Below are 21,748 nucleotides of genomic sequence, written 5' to 3' on the forward strand. Positions count from 1 at the left end.
TTGGAGGCCCTTGCCAAATGTTAAGCAACCGGGCCGCGACGAAAGAGAGAAGGACGCCTGCGGAAAGCTGGAAAGAGGCGAGGATTTCTTCCCAGGGCCTCTCGCAGGCCTTGCAGCTGCGCCCCTTCAGTGGGAAGGAAATGAATCCGAACTCACTGGAGCTGGCAGCAAAACAGCCGGCTTGCCTTGGGGATATTAAAATCCTGCTCCTGGCTAATGGCCGTGATAACGCAACTAGGCGTTATTCTTGGAAAGGACGGCTCTCCTTGTCATCAAGTTCCTCCGTTCCAGTATTTATATTAGAAGCGGAATCTCTCCTCTCAGGGCTGTGGAAGTCTTAAAATATAGGCGGGCGGAGGAGGGGGGGGGGGAGAAACCTGCCAACCGGATTTCTGTAATTGTGTGGAACCTCGAGCTCTTCTGCGGCTCTTAAGGTCACCCTAATTTCTCCGGTTCAGAGATAGATCGGCCACACAATTGCAGAGCTCCGTCTTTGTCTTCGGCATTCTGCGGGATAGCAAGGCAACTTTGTTCAGGACCTCCTCTTTTGTTTTGTTTTTTCTCCGCCTTCTGATCTTGTGTACCACAACCCTCCCTTTCTGCTCTCCTCCCCCCCCCCAACACACAGATATGTCTCCCAAGGTACACAACAAACGCTAGGAGTGAGAGCACTAACTTCACCTAATCTAATGAGAGATACACCGTGGGCCATTTCTTTTCCATTGGATTCACGGAAGGCGAGGGGGGAGTGGAGGGGAAACCCCTGTGAGAAACCTCGGGGTTTTAAGTAAGAGCGGATAAAGCCATTAGCGTTTGACAAGAAGCCATGCCAATATTTTAGAATGGCCTAAGCCAACCGATGGTAACATAGGGGCTGTTTTTTTAAAAAAAAAATTGATAAAGTGTTCCAGATGTTTTCTCTCTTGACTGAAGACTGTCAGGATTGAAGGATGTCAAGTATGTAGAGATGAAGTGATTTTAAGGAGGGGTGAGAAAAACAGCTTTATTTGGAAATCCCACTCAGTATCTTTGTAAGTAACCAGCCTACCAGAATCTTGCTTCCTGTAACGTTTGGGTTTTTTTGCCGCAACCTTATTCAGAGACAGTCAAGGATGGGAAAGGAAAAACGTGAAATGTTTTTGGCTTAAGGCAAAAGCGACTATCAAAGGACAGTTATCTTGAATGGCTGGGGGTGTTAGATTGTCTACGTAAACATGTTATGTAAGGACAGTTAGCTGAATCCAAGGCGGGTAACTTTTCAGTTCCTTGGGGCATAAAAGTGTGTGTGTGTGTTTGCATTTGTGTAAAATATCGATTCTGCTGCCTTTCAAAATACCTGGAGTTACAACCAGAACAAAATCGGTCAGAACAGAACTATATCTCTGCTTTAGATGAAATATAATAAAAACAATTCTTCTCAGATTATTATCTGTGAGGACTTCTAACATTTTAAACTCAGAATTTCCAAAGATTCTCAAGAGCCTATTAGAAAAATTTTGCCAGGAAAATATATAGAGGTATTTCCTAATTTGTTTGACCGCTTACCTGAAGGTAAAAATCCCTTGGAAACAAGGTGCAAAAACAAGCTATCAGTTCTAAAATAGCTTTAGATATATTGGAAATCTGTGTTTTCAACTGAATGGCTGGAATTATTTCACAGTAAAGTGAAGCATTGTATGATTTGTTAGAAATATTTTAAACATTGTGTGATAACATGTTCATGGTACCATGGTAACTAAAATTTCCTTCATCTCTACCACTATTATTTTCTGTTACTTGAATTTAATATGCTTTTTATTATTTCATGAATGGATACTATCTTGGGTGGTGTAAGCTTTGGTGACTTCGTTGAGAATGTAGTTGACCAGAAGTACTTTCACTGCAGTTCACTCGAAGTCCTTGTTGTTTGGGGGGGGGGGAATCCCGCTAAATTCAGTGGAAGTAACTCGAGTGAATATCAGGATGGCATTTTAAGAGTCATTCTCACTGACCCTCAGGACATCTGCACAAAGGAGCTGAGTGAACCGTGGGATTATCAGAGAATTATTTTAAAATGTTATTTAAATGTTATTTATCCAGAACAGGGGAGAAAGCGAGGAAGATCACATTTTAAATTACATATATCTTACCATTTGTTTTGAAATGCGAGATGGATAAATAGGGCTCATTATAAGATTTTAATTGGAAATTCACGTACCTGAGTGTAGAGGTGTAGAGAATCAAACGTGTTGAGAAATGCAGATAGCTGAGCTGAATTTAAAAATATAGAGGGGAGGGGATGAATCCCTTCCATCTGAGTAGGCTTACTCTAACGTAATGGTCACCTCCTCGATTTGGGGCTGTGAAGTTAAAGACAGAATTCTGGAAGCATCTTGATAAGGACAGCGGGGGAGAGGGGGAGAGAGATCCTGAATTGAGACAAATCAGGATAAACATTTCTCGGAAAGGTTCCAAGGCTTTAAAAAGACAACGGCATCCCGGCATTTATTATTTTCATCACAGACCCAATAACATTACAGTCATTTTCCGACTCTCTTTTGCCAGGAGGGTATAGTAAGAATAACTTCTGTCTGCAATCTACAGGTTGCTTAATTTCACAACTCCCTGCTCCATTGACACGATTATTGTTATTCCCCTAACTAAATGGGAGCGATTGCCTATAAGAGAGGGGGGGAATAGATCAATACAAATTCCGCCCCCCTCCCATTTCCAACCCACACCAGTACTTCAAGGGATGGATATTGAAACTTCTTAAGTTCCAGTAAACTTCCAGAAACGATCCACAAGATTGGACTTGACTATTGCTGCAGTCACTTGCAAGTAGTGGCTCAGTTTAAAAATAAAGCAAATGATGCCAGGATGGAAAACAGGGTGCCTGGGAAAAAAGGCTGCGAGTATTGTTGTTACGCTTTTTTTTTTTTTTTTAAAGATTCGGCCCTCTGGGCTGCCAACAAGTGTTAGAAATCTAAATAACTGTTTGCCCAGCTCTGCTTCTCAGAATAATTTCTGAATGCAAAAGCCTGCCTTTTCCTCATTGTACCCATTTATGTTGGGAACGGGCCCCCCTCCATATCTGTGTGTGCCATAAATTATCGGTAGTCAGTCTGGGGGTGGAGGGCGGGGGAACGACCTAAGTTTGGAAAGGATCTTCTTCTGATTTAAAGCATTTTCTGAGAATTGCATAAAATCGCCGAGTACAGCCTGAAGATCTAGCACCTTCTTTTGAGGTGCTATCGCTTATCATCCCCGGTCTATTGGGGAATGCCGAATCGGAGCCCGTTGCCCGAAGCCATTTCTAATCGGGGCGGCTCTTGAGCAGAGACAGGGAGCGGAGGCGAGCTTCTAACGTCTGGCGAAGCCTTCCCGAGGCTCTCTCTGTCTCTTTCTCTCCCGTATCTCTTTCCTTGCGGTTTGGCCTGGCCCTGATTTCTTTCCCACTCCAGCCCAACAGCCTCAGACCCAGCGCGGAAGTTTTGGAAGAAGCCGCGCCGCGCCTGGCTCTCTTCTCGGTCCCCCTCCGTCTTTGTGGCAGGAAAGAACCGCGAACTACCCATGAAGTTAGCCTGGAGCCAATCAGGCCCTTCGGCCGGGAAGGAGACTCCGCTCTCGGCTCTCCATTAAACCGTCTGCTGGTTAAGAGGCTGACTGGGGATAGAGGCCTGGCGAGCGGGGAGGGGGGGGGAACCGTGAAGACCTCATCTGCGGGCGCAAAGGAGAACTGCAAAGGCTTGAACCTCGCTCCGAGCAACTCGGGGGGCAGGAAAACGGGGCGACACTAAGCAATGGATCGGGGACCACCAGCGGGGCTCAGGAAAAATATGGGAAAGACCAGAGCCCCCAGCCGGCCACCAGGCAGCCTCGCCTTTGCGCACTCGCGGCCGCTGCCGTGGCACTTTGCTCCTCAACAATTGCTCAAGAGCGCTGAACGGCACCGAGACCCTTTTTGACTTGGGCCGGATACGCGTTCCGGTCACTTTTATTCTGTTAATTAAAACGCAGATGAAAACTATCTGCGGGGAGGAAAACACAAACAGCAGACCGGCCGGCGGAGCCGTGCAGAGCGGAGGAGCAAAGAAAGAGGAGGGAGGGAAAGCGCGAAGGGTCTTTTGGAAATTACCCACCAGCACCGCGCACGCGCAGCTCTCCTTGTATCCTCTTCATCCCTCCCCGCCCTTTTCCTCCCGGCTCCCTCCTAAATCTTTTCAGACTTCAGAGGGAACCTGTCATCGCTGACGTCGCTCAGGCAGCTCCGGCCAATCAGCGGCCGCCCTGATTGTTTAAGCGCCTTGGGTTGGAGCTGAATCTATGAAGCTCTATTCAGTAGCCTCCCAACGTCTTGCTGCTGCCTCTCAAAGCATATGGGATTCCACGTAGGCATTAAAAAACAAGAAAAAAAATCTATTCTTTCCTCCCCCCCCCCCGGAAAAAAAAGGATGGGGAAGGGAGAGCGGGAAAATAAAGAGAGGGGAGAGAAAAAGAAAGGGGGAGCGAGAAGAAGAAGCAAAACCCAAACAAAGCCAAATAGTGGAGACCGAGAGATTGGGAGGGAGGAAGGGAGAGAGGAAAACTTTCGGAAAAGTTTTTTTTTTTTTTCCCCACCGCTGGCTTTCTCCCTCTCTCCCTGCTTTTCAGGCGCTCTCCCTCGCTCCCCCCTCCCCGCTGTCAGGTGACTTTTTAGAACTGTAGAACTAAGTGAGCTTTGGGGGAAGCCAGGAATGGGGTCGGCGGCACTTTCCAAGCGGAACACCGCGCTGAAATTAGTAGGCTTGGCAGGGGATCCTCATCCTCATCCTCCTCACCGCCATCACCATTCCCCTCAGAGCATGACAGGCTTCGCCGGGGATCCCCATTCCATCGTTCCCACGCGCCCTGGGGAGCACACTGGAGAATCCCGCCTCGGTCTGAGTCCATTCCGGTCAGAACACATGGGACACCACCATCACCATCTTCATCACCATCACCACCATCACTCTCCTCCTCCACCACCACCTCATCACCCAGCGGCCCTTAAGCTCTGTGCTGACCCTCAGCCTCAGCCTCGCCATCCCGTGACAGGCCAAGCTGAAGTGGTCCCGCGTCCAACTGGAGCGTTGGGCCCGGCGCAGTCAACAACAGTCCCTTATGCGATCCCTCACCCAAGCCAGGCTCTCACGGCAGGTAGAGATTTATTCCTGCGCGGGGATCTGACTGCCCCCGGCATGCCAGGGTTCTCTTATCCACACTCTGCTGCTCCAAGTTCTCATCACGGAATATTTGTCTCAACAACAGGTAGCTACCCCGGACACCATGCTCCCCACCACCACCACCACCTCCACCATCATCACCACCACCACCACTCAGAAGTCGGGACTCATTCGCTCCTTACTGGACTCCATCACCATGAGCAACCTCCCCATGGACCTCCAGCTGGCCATCTGAACGGACAGATCAGGCTGGGACTACCTGGAGAAATGTACGCCAGGTCTGAGCCTTTCACTCCAGGACCAATCTCCCGGACAGATCCTTTCGCCGCTTCCTCCTTCCACGGCTACAGTAGCATGAACCTGAACGTGAATATAGCGTCCCACCATGGCCCTGGGGCTTTCTTTCGCTACATGAGGCAGCCCATCAAGCAAGAGCTCATCTGCAAGTGGATTGAACTGGATCAGATTCCCAAGAAATTATGCTCGAAAACTTTCAGCACCATGCACGAGCTGGTGACTCACGTCACCGTGGAGCACGTTGGCGGGCCCGAGCAGTCCAACCACATCTGCTTCTGGGAAGAGTGTCTCAGGGAAGGGAAGCCTTTCAAGGCCAAATACAAACTGGTCAACCACATCCGCGTCCACACGGGGGAGAAGCCTTTCCCTTGCCCTTTCCCGGGATGCGGCAAAGTCTTCGCTCGGTCGGAAAATCTCAAAATCCACAAAAGGACGCACACAGGTCAGTATAGGTTGGTCTTGCTCCATTACTGTTGAGTCCAGAGATCTGCTGATGCACGTGCACGTCTTCCTCCTCCTCATCCGCGTCTTCCTCCCCTCCCCTCCCCTCCTTAGCTTCCCTCTAATTATACTTAGAATTAATGAAAGCTACAGTAGTTCAGTAAACCCTGAAGAAGAGTTGGTTTAGATTTTTGCTTTGTTTTTGCAGCATTTGCATGTGTGTCCTTGTATGTGTCTGGAAAGGAAGGAAGGAAGGAAGGAAGGAAGGAAGGAAGGAAGGAAGGAAGGAAGGAAGAAGGAAGGAAGGAAGGAAGGAAGGAAGGAAGGAGGGAAGGAAAATCCACAATTTAGGCATTTTTTTTGTCGTTAGGGAGGAGGGAAAGAGATTCCAGAGCCCTTGGAAGAAAGTAAATACATCCAATCTTGGTGCAAGAACTTGCAAATTAAGAACAAAGGAAGCTGCAAGTTGTCTAGGCAGTTGTGAGTGATGTCCCTGTGCCTTCCTTGTGAGAAAAACACAGCTGCACAGTCCAATCTTTTTGTTTGGGACAAGAAGCCCTGAGGATAGTCCCCCAGTGCACTTTACTTCTTTAATGTTTGTATGTTTGGAAATATGAGGTGGTTCAGTTTTGGAACCTGGGAAGTTGGAAATGATGGCAGGGATGTGCCTGGACTGAGGGTGGTGACGATTCAGTGCTTCTGGGCTGCCCATTTGGTCACTGGACAGCATTCTATGAGAAGTCTACATTAGAAACTTCAGGAGTTTTTCTTCCTCTGGTTAACAGGAAAAGGCGAGATGTCCAAATGAGACAATCTTGCCCTATTTATGTTTGATTCCAGTCTGCCACAAAAGCATTTAGAGAGAGTAAATTGAAACTTAGAAAGTTTTCACACTTCCGGACCCTCCCCCGTGAAGCCTTACACTGTAAATGAGATTGGCAGCCAGTGTCTGTCATTTTGCTGACTTCACCTAACTCATTTTTTTTCTCTTGCTCTGGTTCAGCACAAGATATCAAATAAACCTTTTTGGAAAATTTAATCCTTTTCAGGATATAGTTTTACACACACGGTCTCCCATGTGTTTCCCTTTCTGCTGGGCAACCCCACAGAAATGACTAATCCTACCATACGATTTTCTTACAACTGGACATTGCCAGGTTCTTCCTTCCTTCTGTTCTGCCACTGTAAAGCCTCTTTGCTTTAGCAGTTAAATGGTTTTGCTCTCCTCTTCTTTATTCCCAGCTTATCATTTAAAAATGATATTTTTTGTTAGAAGATTTATATTATTCGGAATATTTAATCCTCAATAATGAATAATAATCAAGGCATCTTCGTGTGGGTAGGTTGGAAACCATTAAAGAAAATACTTTATTCTTCAATTGTGGTGTCTTTTTAAATAAGCAAACTTTTAGTGCCCTTTCACTGCCTTCTCTTTTGAAGTCTCTGAAGCAGAAAATGCTCAATTTCTTGTAAATTTGACCTACATCAGTGCAGTTGAGCCCATGAGAAAGATGCCAAGTTATAGGTTTATTATGATGCAATCTTTTGCCTGAGCTTCCCACATAATTTTCTTTTAAAGAGAATGGTGGTGTAACCAAGGCCTGATTGCAGAATCATACTTTATGCTGACTATCCTAACTTGAAATTCTCAAACCCAAATATGTCTAAAATAGTAATAGACCTTCCAGGAAATTGTTCATGGAGAAAATTCTGGATTTGCAAGGGAAAAAAATGCTTTTGTCCAGTATTAACTATGTTGCATTTCCTAGCACGGTAGAAAAAAGCAGATTTCTGGAGCAGAGGGGAAGAGAGGAAGAGAGAAAGAAAGAGAGAGAGGTGGAATTAATTCCCAATAGAGTGGCACAATGAAAAAACAAACAAAAAGAGAAAGCAAAAATCACTTCCTTACCATTAGAGCTGTCCAGGGACATTTGTAACCAAGGAGGATTTTAGGCCACAGTAAGGAAGGTCTGTTTTAACTTGTAATTTATAGCAGTAAGCCTGGCAAAATAGATCTTCCTCCGCCTTCCCTTCCCCCTCGAGAATTTTGCAAAGACTTTAATCCAGTCCCAGTGTTGGAAGGATTATGCTAAAATCTCCATGCTGTACGTCTTGCACTCAGCAGCCAGGCCTGTGAGAGCTACAAGTGGGGGTTAGAAGATGGCGGTGCAAATTCCATAGAGCTTGCATGCATGCCTCTGTGCCCCCAACTTCAATGCTCTCCTTCTCCCCATCCACCACCAACTTGGAAAAAGGAAGCTCTCAAAGAAAGGCCAGAAACGGATTTTTCTCTCTTGTTTGAATAACACATACTTGTGTACAGAAAACAGTAGTTTATTTTAGTCCAGAGCATGGATGCTGGCAGACGTGTTTGTGGAACCAGTTGTAGCCTGCACTAAGATCCACTTTTTCTCACATCAGCCCTTGTGTTCAAAGCCAGCTTTTAGTTTTGGTTTTGGTCTCAATTCACAAGCTAGAGGAGTGAAGGAAGGTCGAGGAAGGCGAGCCTTACCTGAAGGCAACTCATTCTCCCTCCGTTGGCAGGAGGGTTTACGGCAGAGTCATTCCCCTGGGCCTCTTAACTTCCAGCTTGCTTGCACGGCATTACATGGATCTCCTTGATTTGTTATTTCAGCTGAGCAGGGGAAGGTCAAACTGTTTCTGTACAAGGAACTATAATTAAAATGCTTAAAGAGCCATCAAAATATAAGATCTTTCTTTTAATTTCTCTCCCCTCTTCTCCCTCCCCCTCCCCATTCATCGGCACCAGGCGAATACAAAATTCATGAAAGGGAGAAAACATTTTGTCAAGTTCTTCTTTGCAAAAGCCATTATTTTCTCTTATGGACCAAGAATATTATTACAATTTTTACCACTATTCTAGATAATCAGCAGCCCCAACAGTTTGATGCTGGGAATTTTGTGGTTATTTTCTTTAAACCTTGCAATCATTAGAGCCATTTTGTTTCAAAAGGCAAATGGGTCCTCAGTGATTTTTTTCCATGAACAGTTGTTTTAAATACCAGTTAGCTTTTTATATTGGACATTTAAAAAGGATTTCTCATCTTAAATGATGCTTTACATTGAAGTCAAAATACATCATCTCAACTCTTTCAGAAATTATCTTTAAGACATGCTGTAGATACACACAAACAAACACAATCATGCACATATCACTAATTATACTTTTAGAAAACAGGATCTGGCTTTTCACCCCTTATTTCAATTATATTTTTATTAACATTTTCTGCCCATCTCTACCTGCCCACTGTCAAATGATATATCTATGCCCAATGGAAACTTCAGAGCACGTGACTGCAACATCCTGGACTTTCTATTGCTCACTCAGTTTTTTTGTGCCTAAATCAGTTCTTTTCCAGGGCATTGGTCTTTCCTGCCATCTCTCCTTCCAACAGCACTTTCCCTCCATTCATCCAGTATATGGTATTTAATATTACTATCCTAATACTGATCTGCTGGGCTTCATGAAAGCTTTGCATTGCCCTCAATGCTCTCTACCATCCCCTTCCTTATCTAAGGCATATATTCCCCATGCTATTGTTTATAGCAGGTCTTCATGAAAAACTGAAATCTTGGCCTAGACACCCATACTGTGAAGTTCATCTTGGCTTTCAGAAAAATAAAATAATGCTGTAGTGAGCCCTCTAGATTTTTGGGCATTGTTATCTATTAAAGTGGCAAAGCAATCAGAAATATCTCATTATTTGTCAGATTCTAGAAAATGTTTCACAGCCTTCAGAGGAATTAAGAGAAGCCAATCCTGAAGAAATTATACAGCCTGATTTTGAAGACGGACAACCCTCATTATCCAGGAGCAGCATGCCAACAAGCATACATACTTACACACACACACACAAACACACACACACACATTTGTAGGAGGCACATAAGCTGTTCCAAAAGGTTGGGTTTCCTTCTGGCCTTTTGTCAGTACAGTATTGCATCCCAAACCAAATGTAAATTACACTTTCCAGGGAAAGCCAAATATTATGTTTCCTGTCTGATTGTGAATATATAAGTGCATGGCTGGAAGCATATGGGGTTACTTGGTGGAAATGTGAAAGGTGAAAGAGAGGCATACCACCTGAAGACTGTGTGATCTTTCTTTATGAATTTGGGGTATGACCAGCTATGTACTGTAGCTATTTCTAAAACAATAGAAACCTAGCAGAGGCCATTTGTAAGGGCAACTAATTGTGCATTTGGGAAGGAAGGCTAGAGGATAAGGGGATTCTGGAAGAGATTAGGATCTGCAAACTCGGTGAAAATAGTCAGCCTGGTTGCCTTCAACACACTGTGTTGCCACCATCTTGACTTTTTTGACTATACCCTGCCAGCATGTAACTAGCTGTCCTGAAAGGGGAATTGTCTTGCTTCACAGCAGCCCTTTCTCCGAAAGGAGAACATGCCTACTTCTTACGGGAGGGAGGCACCGATAACCCCGCAATTCCACCATTAGAGGGTCCGGGTGGTTTTACAGATCTCCTTGAAACCCGGCAGGCACGAATTTGCACCGGAACATCCGGCGCCTTTTGCAGAAGGGAAAAGTGTTCCCCGAAGCTCAATGGTTGAAAAGGACTTGAAGGAAGTGGGGTTACCGCAGTAAATAGTCTCTTTCTACCCCCCCCCCCAAAAAAAAAGATTATGCCTCCCCTCTTTTCCGGACGACCCCTTCCCTCCCGGGCCGTTCTGCCAAGTCTCCTAAGACTGCCTCTTTCTTTGCAGGCGAGAAACCCTTCAAATGCGAGTTCGAAGGCTGCGAGAGACGCTTCGCCAACAGCAGCGACCGGAAGAAGCATTCCCACGTGCACACCAGCGACAAACCCTACAACTGTAAAGTGCGGGGCTGCGACAAGTCGTACACCCATCCCAGCTCGTTGAGGAAGCACATGAAGGTCCACTGCAAATCCCCACCTCCCAGCTCCGGCTATGAGTCGTCCACCCCCTCTCTGGTCTCCCCCTCGTCCGACTGCGGCCGGGACCCCCCTCAGCCGCCGCCGCCCCCGCCGCCCCCGCCAGCCCCAGCGGCCTCCTCCACGCAGGGGGCAGCGAACCTGAGCGAATGGTACGTGTGTCAGAGCTCCGGGGCCAGCGGCATCCCGACGCCACCCAGTAACTCTCCTTCGCCCCACGCAGGAGAGGCCGCCTTCACAAACTGCGACCCCGGCCCCAATTATTAACGCCGCCTTGCCGTAGGACTGCCCGCCGCCAACCAGACCGCCGCCTTCTTTCCGACCTCTTTCGGGACTTGGACCAGGGTCTTGGAGAAGGGGGGGGGAAACCGATCCGAGACTGGGGACCCCCCACCCTCACCCCTCGGTCTCCCCGTTCCTTCTTTCCCCTTCTCCCAGGCACCTTTGGTCAGAATTGCTGCACTGGCCACCGGAGAGAAGACGCACTGTGGGGGGAAAAATAATGGGGGGGGCGGGAAAGACCTCCTCTCTGCTTTTGTATTTATTATGGTGCCAAGCTCACAAGACGGCAGCTTCCCCCCTCCCCCTGACGTCTTTTCCCACGACTTCATGGTTTTTGTTTGTTTGTTTGTTTGTTTGAATTATGAGTATTTTATTTTTTCACCCCATTCCGAAACCTGCTTGGATCGCTTTCATCCCAACGTTTACAGAAAAGTCAGAGTTGACGCAGCTTTTTTGTATCAATGAACCAAAGTGTTTTCTTACGGATTTCTAGCTGTACAGTCGCGATCTTCGGTGCTGGTACCCTCGTGACAGTGTTTTTCTTGGATTCTTTTGTTCCCCAGTGGTCTTTATTTTTATTTTTTCATTTTGACCGCGTATGTGTGTGTGTGCGCGCGCGCGCGTGCGTGCGTGTGGCGTGCGTCTGCTTTCTGGGAAAAGGGTTATCTATAAATGTTATTGGTTAGCCAACTGTACACCGATTAATTAAATACTTTGATTAATTTACCAGCTCAGTTGACATTTTTTGGGGAGGAAAACCCCTCTTTACTGCCCTGACTTAACCAGTCTACCCTGCCCACTTGTTACTAATAAAACAGACCCAAGGGTGGCTTAATGATTTGTGGTACATTTTAATTTACACAAGTAATGGATTTTAAATGCACAAACACATTCTCCTTTGTTCCCCCACTCCTGCTCCCAGCGTTATTTCTGTGAATTCTTGCAATTCCTTAGTGAGTGGAAAGTGAGATCCATATTAAAACAAGAGGGAGTTGTTATGAGTGACGTCATTGTGCTGATTCTTGGATTGTCCAGAAATTCAACATGTAGATTTCCCCCCCCCCCAAACGATGGAGTGGCAATTTTGTTTTGAAATGCACAAAGGTTATGTAAAATTATGCTGGGTTTTTTTTGTAATGATAAAAATAAATGTTTTTTTCCCGAATCTCTAGCATATGAAGACTACTTCTGAGTCCTCCTTATTTTTTGCCCCTTTTTCTTATTTTCCAGCTGAGAGGGGCAAGATGGAAAAACAGAATGCATTCCAGTTTGAGTATAGGGACAAAGCATCCGGGGAAGGTTCAGTTACTTACACCAGGCCCTAAGGCTATCAGGTCATCCTAAGAGCCCTCTATCATTTGCACATGATGTATTGTACTTCCAGTAGGGTTTCTGGGCTGTCCAGTTGATTCTGATCAATGCTATGAAAGCAGGGCTCATTTTTCTGAAGGTTCACACACTAGGATTTTGCTGCAATAGTTTCCATATGGACTATTCCCTCCATTATGTAGTAAAGATATAAATTATGCAACCTTCCTCTGAATGATTCCTATTAAAAGCATCTGTGTTTTTCTACCTAGTGTCAGCAAAAACATTTTTTCTGAACTTTTCATTTTGGGGTGCAGCCCAACAAGTCCTCTCGAATTCAGTGGGAAATCCTACAAGAGTGTGAACATGTAGGGCTTATATCCAAAACCCAGACTGGTGTAATTTACATTTTTGCATTCCTACACTTTCTCAGTTATTCTGTTTTCAATTGTGGCCTGGGAATCCAGGAATATATGATTCCACAATAAATCCACAATATTATGTTGCCTGATTAAAAGCAATGGAAGAAGCAATCCAATAACTATATTATCCTGTTTATCAGTGTTTAAAACTAAAAAGGATATATTCAGTATTTCCCACAGTTGTTTTTCTTCCTATTGTTGTTCAATTCCTCCGAGCTGTTAGTGGAGGCAACCCAGGAAAACAAAGCTATGGAGACCTTTGGCAAATGGAGAAGATAAGCTCTACCTTGCCTGGAATTCTCAACTGAGCCTTTCGGGCTTCCCAACGCCACCTCCAGCCCGCATCTTTTCTTCCTTATTTCTTTCTTTACAGAAGCTGTGGTTTTGGATGTGTGGGCTAATCACCTTTAATTTTTCATTTGCTTGTTACAGATGTCTATCTCGTTGCTCTCAAGGTAATCTAGACAGAGGCAGCTGAAAAGCTCTGCATCTTATGCCTTAGACATCAAAGCAGGCTCTCACAATGAAAGTATTTCTTCACAACGGTGAATCTTCATGGTGAGTTAAGATTTCTATAGCAGTAGGCAAGTCATACTTTAAAAGACTGAAAAGAGAAGTCTGGAGCCCATCTAGCCTTTTCACAAGAAGGACATAATATTTAGGTCTAAGAGATTCTTCCTGCCATCACTCACCCCAGTCTCTGATTTTCTAACAACCCTCCCCAGCTGGCCCAACTTGGTCTTTATTGATTTTGTTTGAGCTTCCAGTCCAGTGCATATGTGTGTGTGTATATGTATCAGAGAATGAGAGTCTATACATCTATTTTTACCTCTACCTTTTTCTCAATCCTTTGTGTGTTTGTGATGGACATGGAATTTCCTCTCCTGTCCGACCTTCCGGGGCAAGGAAAACCCCACGCGAATGGGAGGCCTCGTTCCAACCCCATATTCAGAATGGATAAGAATGTCAGAAAGAAAAATGGGCCTGCTTGAATCACAGCCCGTCACTTCACTTTTGTTCCCCTTCTTCTGGGCCCTCATCAGAGGCGGCCTTTGGGATTGGATGGCAACTTTTCTAAAGGCGAGGAAATGGGTTTGAAGGAGAGGGAAGAAAAGGAGAAAGGTCTAATCAAGACCGGTCTTGTTCAAAGGCTCTGATTTGAGGTGGGGTGTGTGTATGTGTGTGTGTGTGTGTGTGTGTGTGTGTGTGTAGTGATGATGGGGGCTGCGGGGGTGGAAAGTGTGAGCTTTATGGTGCATCAACATGCCACGTTAGGATCGCTATGGTAATGAGCAGTGCAAAAGCAGGCACCCTTGAAAGGAAGGCACACTCCATTCGAGACAGTCTATTAAGACACATTTGTGCTGACCTCTGGTTTTCATGCTAGCTTAATGCATTCAATCACCTCTTCCTCCATCTCGTCCCCTTCAGCTTGCCAGCTTGCCCTCTCGAAGGAAAGCCTTTGTGGCAGAATCTTGGACTGCTGTGATTAAGAGAAATGGGGAGGGGGAGGAGAGAGCTATCGAAGAGTTACCAATATTAGATGGATCCTTTGCAGCCACAGAACTCGGTGGCATTATCTCCAAGGCAAGGCCTTTTAAAATCGGGGACACAACTCTCTGAAAACAGGTTTAAGGCAAGCCCCCCCAGGCTCAAAAAAGAAGACGGTTGCCAGCAAGTCTGGGGCAGTTTCAGTAGGGAGCAGGAATTTTGTTCTTTAGTGAGCTCACATATTTCTGCTCCTTTATCCCCCTTTTGAAAACCTTTTCCAAGTATCTTCCCACCAGTCCTGTTAATGTTTATTGTTTTGTCCCTGGAAGTAGGAGACTTGATCGCTATGTTTGGGCAATGATATTGGAATATTGTCATTTTCCCATATTTAGGTACTCTATCTCTTAAATTGTTTGGGGATTCGGTTCTGTTTAGTAGTGAGAATCTTAGAAAAGATGATTCATCCCTAAATGCATATACTGATATAGCTATATAAATTCCATATATCACTGGGTATCAGTATATAGCTCTACTATGTTGAAGTAAAAGTTAAAACAGAAAGAGATGCCTCTTTGTTTTACCAACAAAGACTATGTGATCTTTAGAATGCCTGGCATTTTTTTCGTGGAAAGAAGCAAGTAAACAAGTAATAAATCACAGAGGTGGGTTTAAAAGGGGGGGGGTCCTGTTTTGCCAGGCTCCAGAACTTGACGTTGCCAAGTCTGAAGCCATGGCAATGGGTATATGATCCCAAGAAAGTTAGAAGTCCATGTTCCGGTAATTGTCTCAGTGTTTATTTTATCCAAGTACTCCAGTGAATAGGGGAAAAATAAACACGCTGGGAGGAGGGATACAAACAGTTGAGTCGTCTTTAGTGCTAGCCCTTGTGGCTGAATAAAAAAGGATGGTCCAATTGCTATTGAGCTGAGAAATCTTTGAAGTGGGAAGTTATTATCTGAGGAATTCCTTTTCGTTGTCCTAACAACGCTTATGAAACGTAAAAAGGTCCTTTGTCAGCGATTTGTTCTCCCCTCTGTCAATGTCCCTCTGCCCCGTTAGCTGGGACCGTTTCTAAAGAGATGAATCCAACCTTCTTTTAAAGATAACTTTGAGATGGAGACAGCAGACGTCCTCACACACAATCACATACCCATGTCCAGCTAGTTCTGTCTGCCACTCTGTAGGTGGAAGGATCATGTGGCTCAAGGGTGTGGAAGATGGAAGGAGGGGATAAAGAGGGAGGGGGACAAATACTCCTCATTCCCCCCCATCTCTCTCATACACACACACAACACACACACACACACACTGAAGGACACATTCTTTTCCATTTCCATTTTAGAACTATTTATTTATATGAATGATATCCAGGCCCCTGTTCTCTGCACAGTATTTAAATTTTAGTAAACAACACCAGTCTTTATTATTAGATCTATGACCTTCTACTGTTCCATCGGTCTAGTGTAATAGCTCATACGCTTTTTTTTTACACAGGCTGCCTCTCGGATTATGCTGTAAATTCTGGCCAGAAGAACGTTTTTTTTAAACAACACCTCACGAACAATAGCCATGCCTTCAAAGCAAAGGCTTTCATAATTTACAATATTTTATAGTTAAGCAATAGAGAAAATTTTCATCTGGACTCCACTTGGCACCTACTCTACAGCTGAGAAAAGCAGCAAGTGACAGGTTACATTATTGACAATTGATACTCACCTGCAAGCCAAAATTCAACAAATTCACACACTGCACATTTGGTAATTTGCATTTACCAAAAGTAATCTTGAGACTTTGGTTTTAAGACTTTGCAATTTAAGATGTTGGTTCCTTCCTTGTCCAATGAACCTGACTAGGAGCTTAGTAGCCTTGCTGGATTTGTGCCAGACCAATAGCTGAACTATAAGGAAAGGATTAACTGGTGTGTATGAATTAAAAGATGTTTGGCTTTGCTTTATGGATGCACTTGGGAACTGTAATTCACAAGCAATCCAATACATAACTTAGTGAAGCTGATGGTTTTCAGATGTCAGCCATTTGTTCTACAACCTCAAATCATAAATGGAAAGAATGAGATTAAAATTGATTTCATCATTTTCAGTATTTAGGCAGTTGTGTGGAACTCTTAACAATAACAACAGGAACAACTCAAAACGCTTCTAGTTAAATGAAAGACATGTGGCACATGGCACATATTAAAAACTTTTTATCAAAAACAGGAAAAGCTGGAAACACAGCTGGGAGATCTCAATCCATGTGCTACTTTCAACTCATTTATAAACCCAGATTGCTTCAAAAGCTTAGATTTTCTGGATTTGAAAGTTCCCCATGATGCCATTTTTCTCCCCCCTCCCTTTTAATCATTTCAGTACTACATTTTAAGAACTTTATCACTATATCTCATCTTCCTCTCCTCTCCCTTTTGCTTGGGGGCCACTTCCGGAAATATGCCTTTTGTTGGATTATCATCATCTTTAAGGATAATGACTGCGACCTGATACACCCTTATCTGGATGGACGTAAGGTCCACTGGATTCAATGGAGTTCCTTTTTCCAATAGACATTTAGAGAATTATGCCTTAATAGTCCCCACACTAAACATCTTCTAATCTACACTGTAAGGATGTAGGTTTTGTACTACGTGTGAAATATAGGTAATGAAAAGTTTGTATTGGCATAGAATAGAGGTATTATGAATATTTAAAAATAAAAGCAAATGCTGGACGAAAACGTAATTTACAGTCAATCATGTCTACAAGACATTTGTACTTTTAACTTGTAACAAAATAAACCTCCGCATGAGAAAAAGACAACTTGCTTCCTTGTCACTTAATTTGTATTTACTTCTTTCTTTTTCCTGCCAATTGACTTTTGGGGTTTTTTTTATACAAATAAAATTCAGTAGAAACTGTTGTCACAAAATTAGGTAATGGTGAGCAAGGAGCTCCGCTTTTCACAGAAAGGCTTCGCTTAAAACTCTTACAAGGTCCTGTCCCTAAAATACACTGCCGAAACTGAAAATCACTGAGCTGAGTGAGAATGAAGCCACATATATTAATGTAAAGAATTAATCACGGCTCTTATTACATCACTCCCGCATTCGCACACACGAGACTCTAAGGCCAGCCGACCTGTGAAACCTCGTCTCGCGGCTGCTCCAACCCTCACGTTGCGCATGCGCAATGGCTGGCCAAGAACTTCAAAGGCGCTGCTCTTCAGCGGCTCGCCCCTTAGCTTTTTCCTACTCAGAAATGCTACTTGTGTAAGGTTAGAGCGAGTCCCCTCGAAATCAGCAGGATTTACTCCACAGGAGGCATATCCGGGATCAGACTGCCTCCGCTTTACCGGGCTCACACAAAAGGAAGTTCCACCAAAATCATAATGGATGCGGAGTGATTTGAGGGGGGTGCGGAGGGGGGGGGGAAGCGAGCGAACAGCCTAGTTACAATCGACAGGTGCTTTCTTGGTGAATGGGGGTGGGCTGCATACTTCATCCGTGGTTCGCGCTGTTTTCTTCACATCTTTGGTTTAGCCTCTCCAGAGAAACACAGCCGGCAACCGTCCGGATCCTAGGAGATCCAGGTCATGGGGATGTGGAGAAGGAGCTCACGGGAGGCATAGTGATAAAGGGGAGAAGATAGGCTGTTCCGTGCTAAGCCAGTTCGACGGGTAAGAAGCGGAGCGACAAAGGGTTTTTCAACCTCAAATGCTCCGTGGAGAGGCGTCCCCTCGACCCCCGGCTGTAGTCAGCTGGCCAGAGAAGGTCCTGTGGGTAGCAGGGCAAGAGGCGTGTGGACCTTCTTCCCCGCTCTTTCTATAGACCCTGCGGCCTTTTTCTTCTCTCAATGAAGCCAACTCATTTCAGAGGGCTTCCTCTCCTGTTGCTTTCCTGCATTGGTCCCCGAGCGCAAGCCCCTGCATTGTGTGAATGCATTCATTAAGGGCCATTCATCCCTCCCAAAGTCCAATTGTATCTTTAGGAAATGAAGATTACGAATATAAATCGGGGCGGCCGAGCCCGTTTCAACTCCTGCACATTGTAGCTGGGGCCGGCGGGCGGGAGTCCCAGACGAAGAATGAGCTGGCTCTCCCGCCTTCGCTCTCTCCAGTGGGTGGGTGACTCCGCACTCGCAGCTTTCTGGCCCCTTGCGCGGGAAGATGAGAGGGCCGCTCATGTGCTCAGCTGCGGGCAGGGCTTCAAGTCGCAGGCCGGTTGCCTTTCCACATCCACAGAACCACCGATCCCGTCCGGACTTAAAATCTGGCATCACAACACCGAGGGAAGGCTCTTCTTAGGTGTTCCCGGAGTCCCGCTTATTCCGAGGTGACCTTAAAATCGCCAAGATATTGAAAGGAACGAGAAAAGATAGGCAGAAAGTCAGATGTTTTGTTTTAAAATACAGTTATATAAAAAAGGCAGAGTCGATTAAACAATTCCTGAGCGAGAAAGGGGTGTAAAAAAGATCTACTTCGGAGTAAATGGGTGGAATAGTTAAATGTTATTTTCTTTTCTTCTTTATCTTTCGCTCGTTTGATGGTTACATACCATTCAATATGACCTGCGTTTCAATGCTCTCCAAAGGAAGAATGAAATGAACTGCCAATACCGTAATAAATTAATATATCAAATACAGGCTACAGTTTGTGTTCCATTGATATGGATGTAAATATCATGGAAAATTGTTTCCGGTTATTTCCAAGTCATAGCCAACATCATAAAAAAAGGGAAGCTGTGCTATAAATTAATAAAACCAGAATCAGGAATTCTGAAATAAACTTAAAATGTCTTCACCAAAATCTTGTTTGATATGTTTTGTCTGTTTCTCCAGACTCCTGACATAAATCTCCTCATTTTCTTTAATATCAGTTCATGTTATCAGACTTACTTTTTGGTTTCTTTGTACTCACGTAGATGTAGGCTATTTTTCTGTGAATTTATTTTCTAAATTTAGATGAAATTGGATCAAGCACATTAATGCCTTTAATCCACATTGCTCCATCCAGCCAAAATAGTAAATGTTTTGAAGATAACAATGGATTGCTACTTAAAATGGAAGCTTAAAATATTTCCTTTTCCAAAAGCATGGATAGACCTAGGGTGTTTTTTTTTAACCTACTAACAGTTTTTAAATTCAGGGTGATTTAGTTGTTTTATCAGAAGGACAACTATTGATTGCAATTACTGCAGTTTTCCATACACACATAAGAGCTACATGGAGACCAGATAAAATGTGGTAGTGTATAACTTCCATGTACCTTATTGTTATATTTCAAAGATCAGGTTTTTTTAAAAAAAAAATCTGTATTAGTAATGTTCTGCTTTCACTGACAGACACCAAAGGATCTATTCAAAGTTCAGTTCCTTGCATTCTGAATTAACCTTTGAACTTTGGCTAAATCTTCAACAAATCTTACACAGCTAACTTTCAAAATGCAGTTTTAATAAGTTCAAATCAGATCACTTTTTGAAAGCTGTTACTAATATTTCCATCAGACTAACTTTTATTTAGCAAAAAAAAAAAAAGAAATAACCCTTTCAATATTTCAAAATGTGACAGATCTGAAAGGGCATTTCTCAGGAAAGATCTTCAAAAATGTGTTTTAAGTTATATTAGTGGTGTTTTCTTTGAAAACAGATAGGAATCAAGACACAACATTTATTCTACATTTTCACCCCAGTCCCAAACCTGGAAAGAAGTTGACATTTTTTTAAAATATATAAGGCTGCAGTGCTGAATATACTTACCAGGGAAAAATTCCTGTTGGTCATAATGGCATTTATTTTAGGGTTAGCCTACATGGGATTTATGCAGTGGAAGACTTCTATCTATCTGATGATGTAGCATTTTTCTCTGTAACTTTCTCCAATAACTCAATACATAAGCAAGTTAAGCAAAGAATATCACTGGGCTTAAGGCTTCATTTCCAGGAAACATCAGTTGGGTTAAATTCAGATTATCATTCTTGGATGTTAAATTAAAAGCTAAGAACCATTCTTCATTGAAAATTTTCCTTACTGGAGTAAAGAAACCCACATTATTCCAATCCACACAAAATTAATTACTCTGGAATATTTATCTTGCTTTACTGGCTTAGACTAAATCCATGTAAAGACAACTGAAAATATATTTTGGAATTCTATACACTATTCTTTGTTTGAAATGTAAAAATTGTATTTCTGCTTAGCATTTTCTTCCTTTGAACAAACTACTATAAACAAGAACATTATATTTCTTAGTGGTAGCATACTGGTAAATTTGATCTCAACTGCAAATAAATGTATTTTTCCTATATCTGAATCTGTTCTGGGGAAGGGTGGTGGCAAGCCAGTCACATTGATAAGAAAGAAAGAATCAGATTTTTTTTCCTTGTCCAGGAAGTGGATCAACCTAAAAAGAGGGAAAACAGTTTAAAAAATTCAGACATCCTTTTAGTGTGAAATATCATTTCATTGTATAAAGTTAAAAAGAGAGTCGGTAATCCAACTTCCGGAAAGCATTCTGAATTATTTCACAGACTCTTTTAAAGGGGATTAGCAAGGCTTTAGGCCTTCTGTTTTATTCAATCTCTGATTTTATGTTATAATTACAAGATGTAAAGCCTCTTGAATTAGTATGCAGCTGAAGTCCAGACATTATGCAGGTGCTATTCTAATCATTCAGCTTTTAATTAAGGGACGAGGTAAGAAAACAGAATAATAAAAACACTTTTGTGAGAGCTGAGAAAATCGTGAGCGACTGCATGAATGAAGCTTTTATACCTTCTCCTGACAGGTCAGACACCAATTGCCTGACTTACGACCTTTTCTTGGTGAAACAAGGCTGAACAGCTTTCTCACCTTGTTCCCATTATATGGCTTTTATATTCTTGGAGAACTTATGGAAATGCCAGTAAGATTCTTGCTGAAATTAGAGGGTGGGGGAAGAGAGTAGCCATAGATATTTCCATGATAAAGGATAGTAGTTTATAAGAAATTACTTCCTCTCTGAATGTTCACAAATGGGTGGCCAGCGTGTGTATAAGTTGATGGCCACATACGTTCATTATTTGTCTTTTTAGAGTTTTTCTAGGTAACCCTGTCAAAAGGCATGGGGATGGAGGGAGAGAGCAAAGGGAAGGGTAAGTGCCATGGAATTAGCATTTGTGGTGGGATACCACAATATGTTCAAGGAAGATTTGCATATCCCATAACTGTAAATTATGGAAAGGAAGTGATATCATTGTTTGCAATGCACTGAATTTAGGTAACTCTGCAGAAGGTTGGAGCATGCAATCAAGTTCAAAATTCACTCTAACACAAGCCAATCTGTACACTTTTTGAACAAAAGATTATTAGATCAGATTAGATTACTTACTCATCAGTTAGTTCTTTTGCAATGGTTGAATCTGATTT

At 43.6% G+C, this 21,748-nt stretch overlaps 1 protein-coding gene across 1 annotated transcript; it reads left to right on the forward strand.

Moving 5' to 3' along the window:
• Nucleotides 1-4,562: 4,562 nt before the first annotated feature.
• On the forward strand, nucleotides 4,563-11,122 carry LOC120318158 (zinc finger protein ZIC 4-like). The gene is made up of 2 exons (XM_039365504.1): nucleotides 4,563-5,922; nucleotides 10,668-11,122. Exons 1-2 carry the CDS (start codon nucleotides 4,716-4,718, stop codon nucleotides 11,120-11,122), a joined length of 1,662 nt encoding a protein of 553 aa, XP_039221438.1. The 5' UTR covers nucleotides 4,563-4,715.
• Nucleotides 11,123-21,748: the final 10,626 nt, after the last annotated feature.

Source organism: Crotalus tigris, unplaced genomic scaffold, assembly GCF_016545835.1.
Source record: "Crotalus tigris isolate CLP2741 ecotype Arizona unplaced genomic scaffold, ASM1654583v1 scf7180000020085.749154, whole genome shotgun sequence".
Taxonomy (NCBI): Eukaryota; Metazoa; Chordata; class Lepidosauria; order Squamata; family Viperidae; genus Crotalus; species Crotalus tigris.

Coding starts and splice junctions, on each gene's coding strand:
- LOC120318158 (XM_039365504.1), top strand. CDS start 4,716: ATGGGGTCGGCGGCACTTTCCAAGCGGAACACCGCGCTGAAATTAGTA. Junction 5,923..10,667: donor CCACAAAAGGACGCACACAG/GTCAGTATAGGT, acceptor CTTTCTTTGCAG/GCGAGAAACCCTTCAAATGC.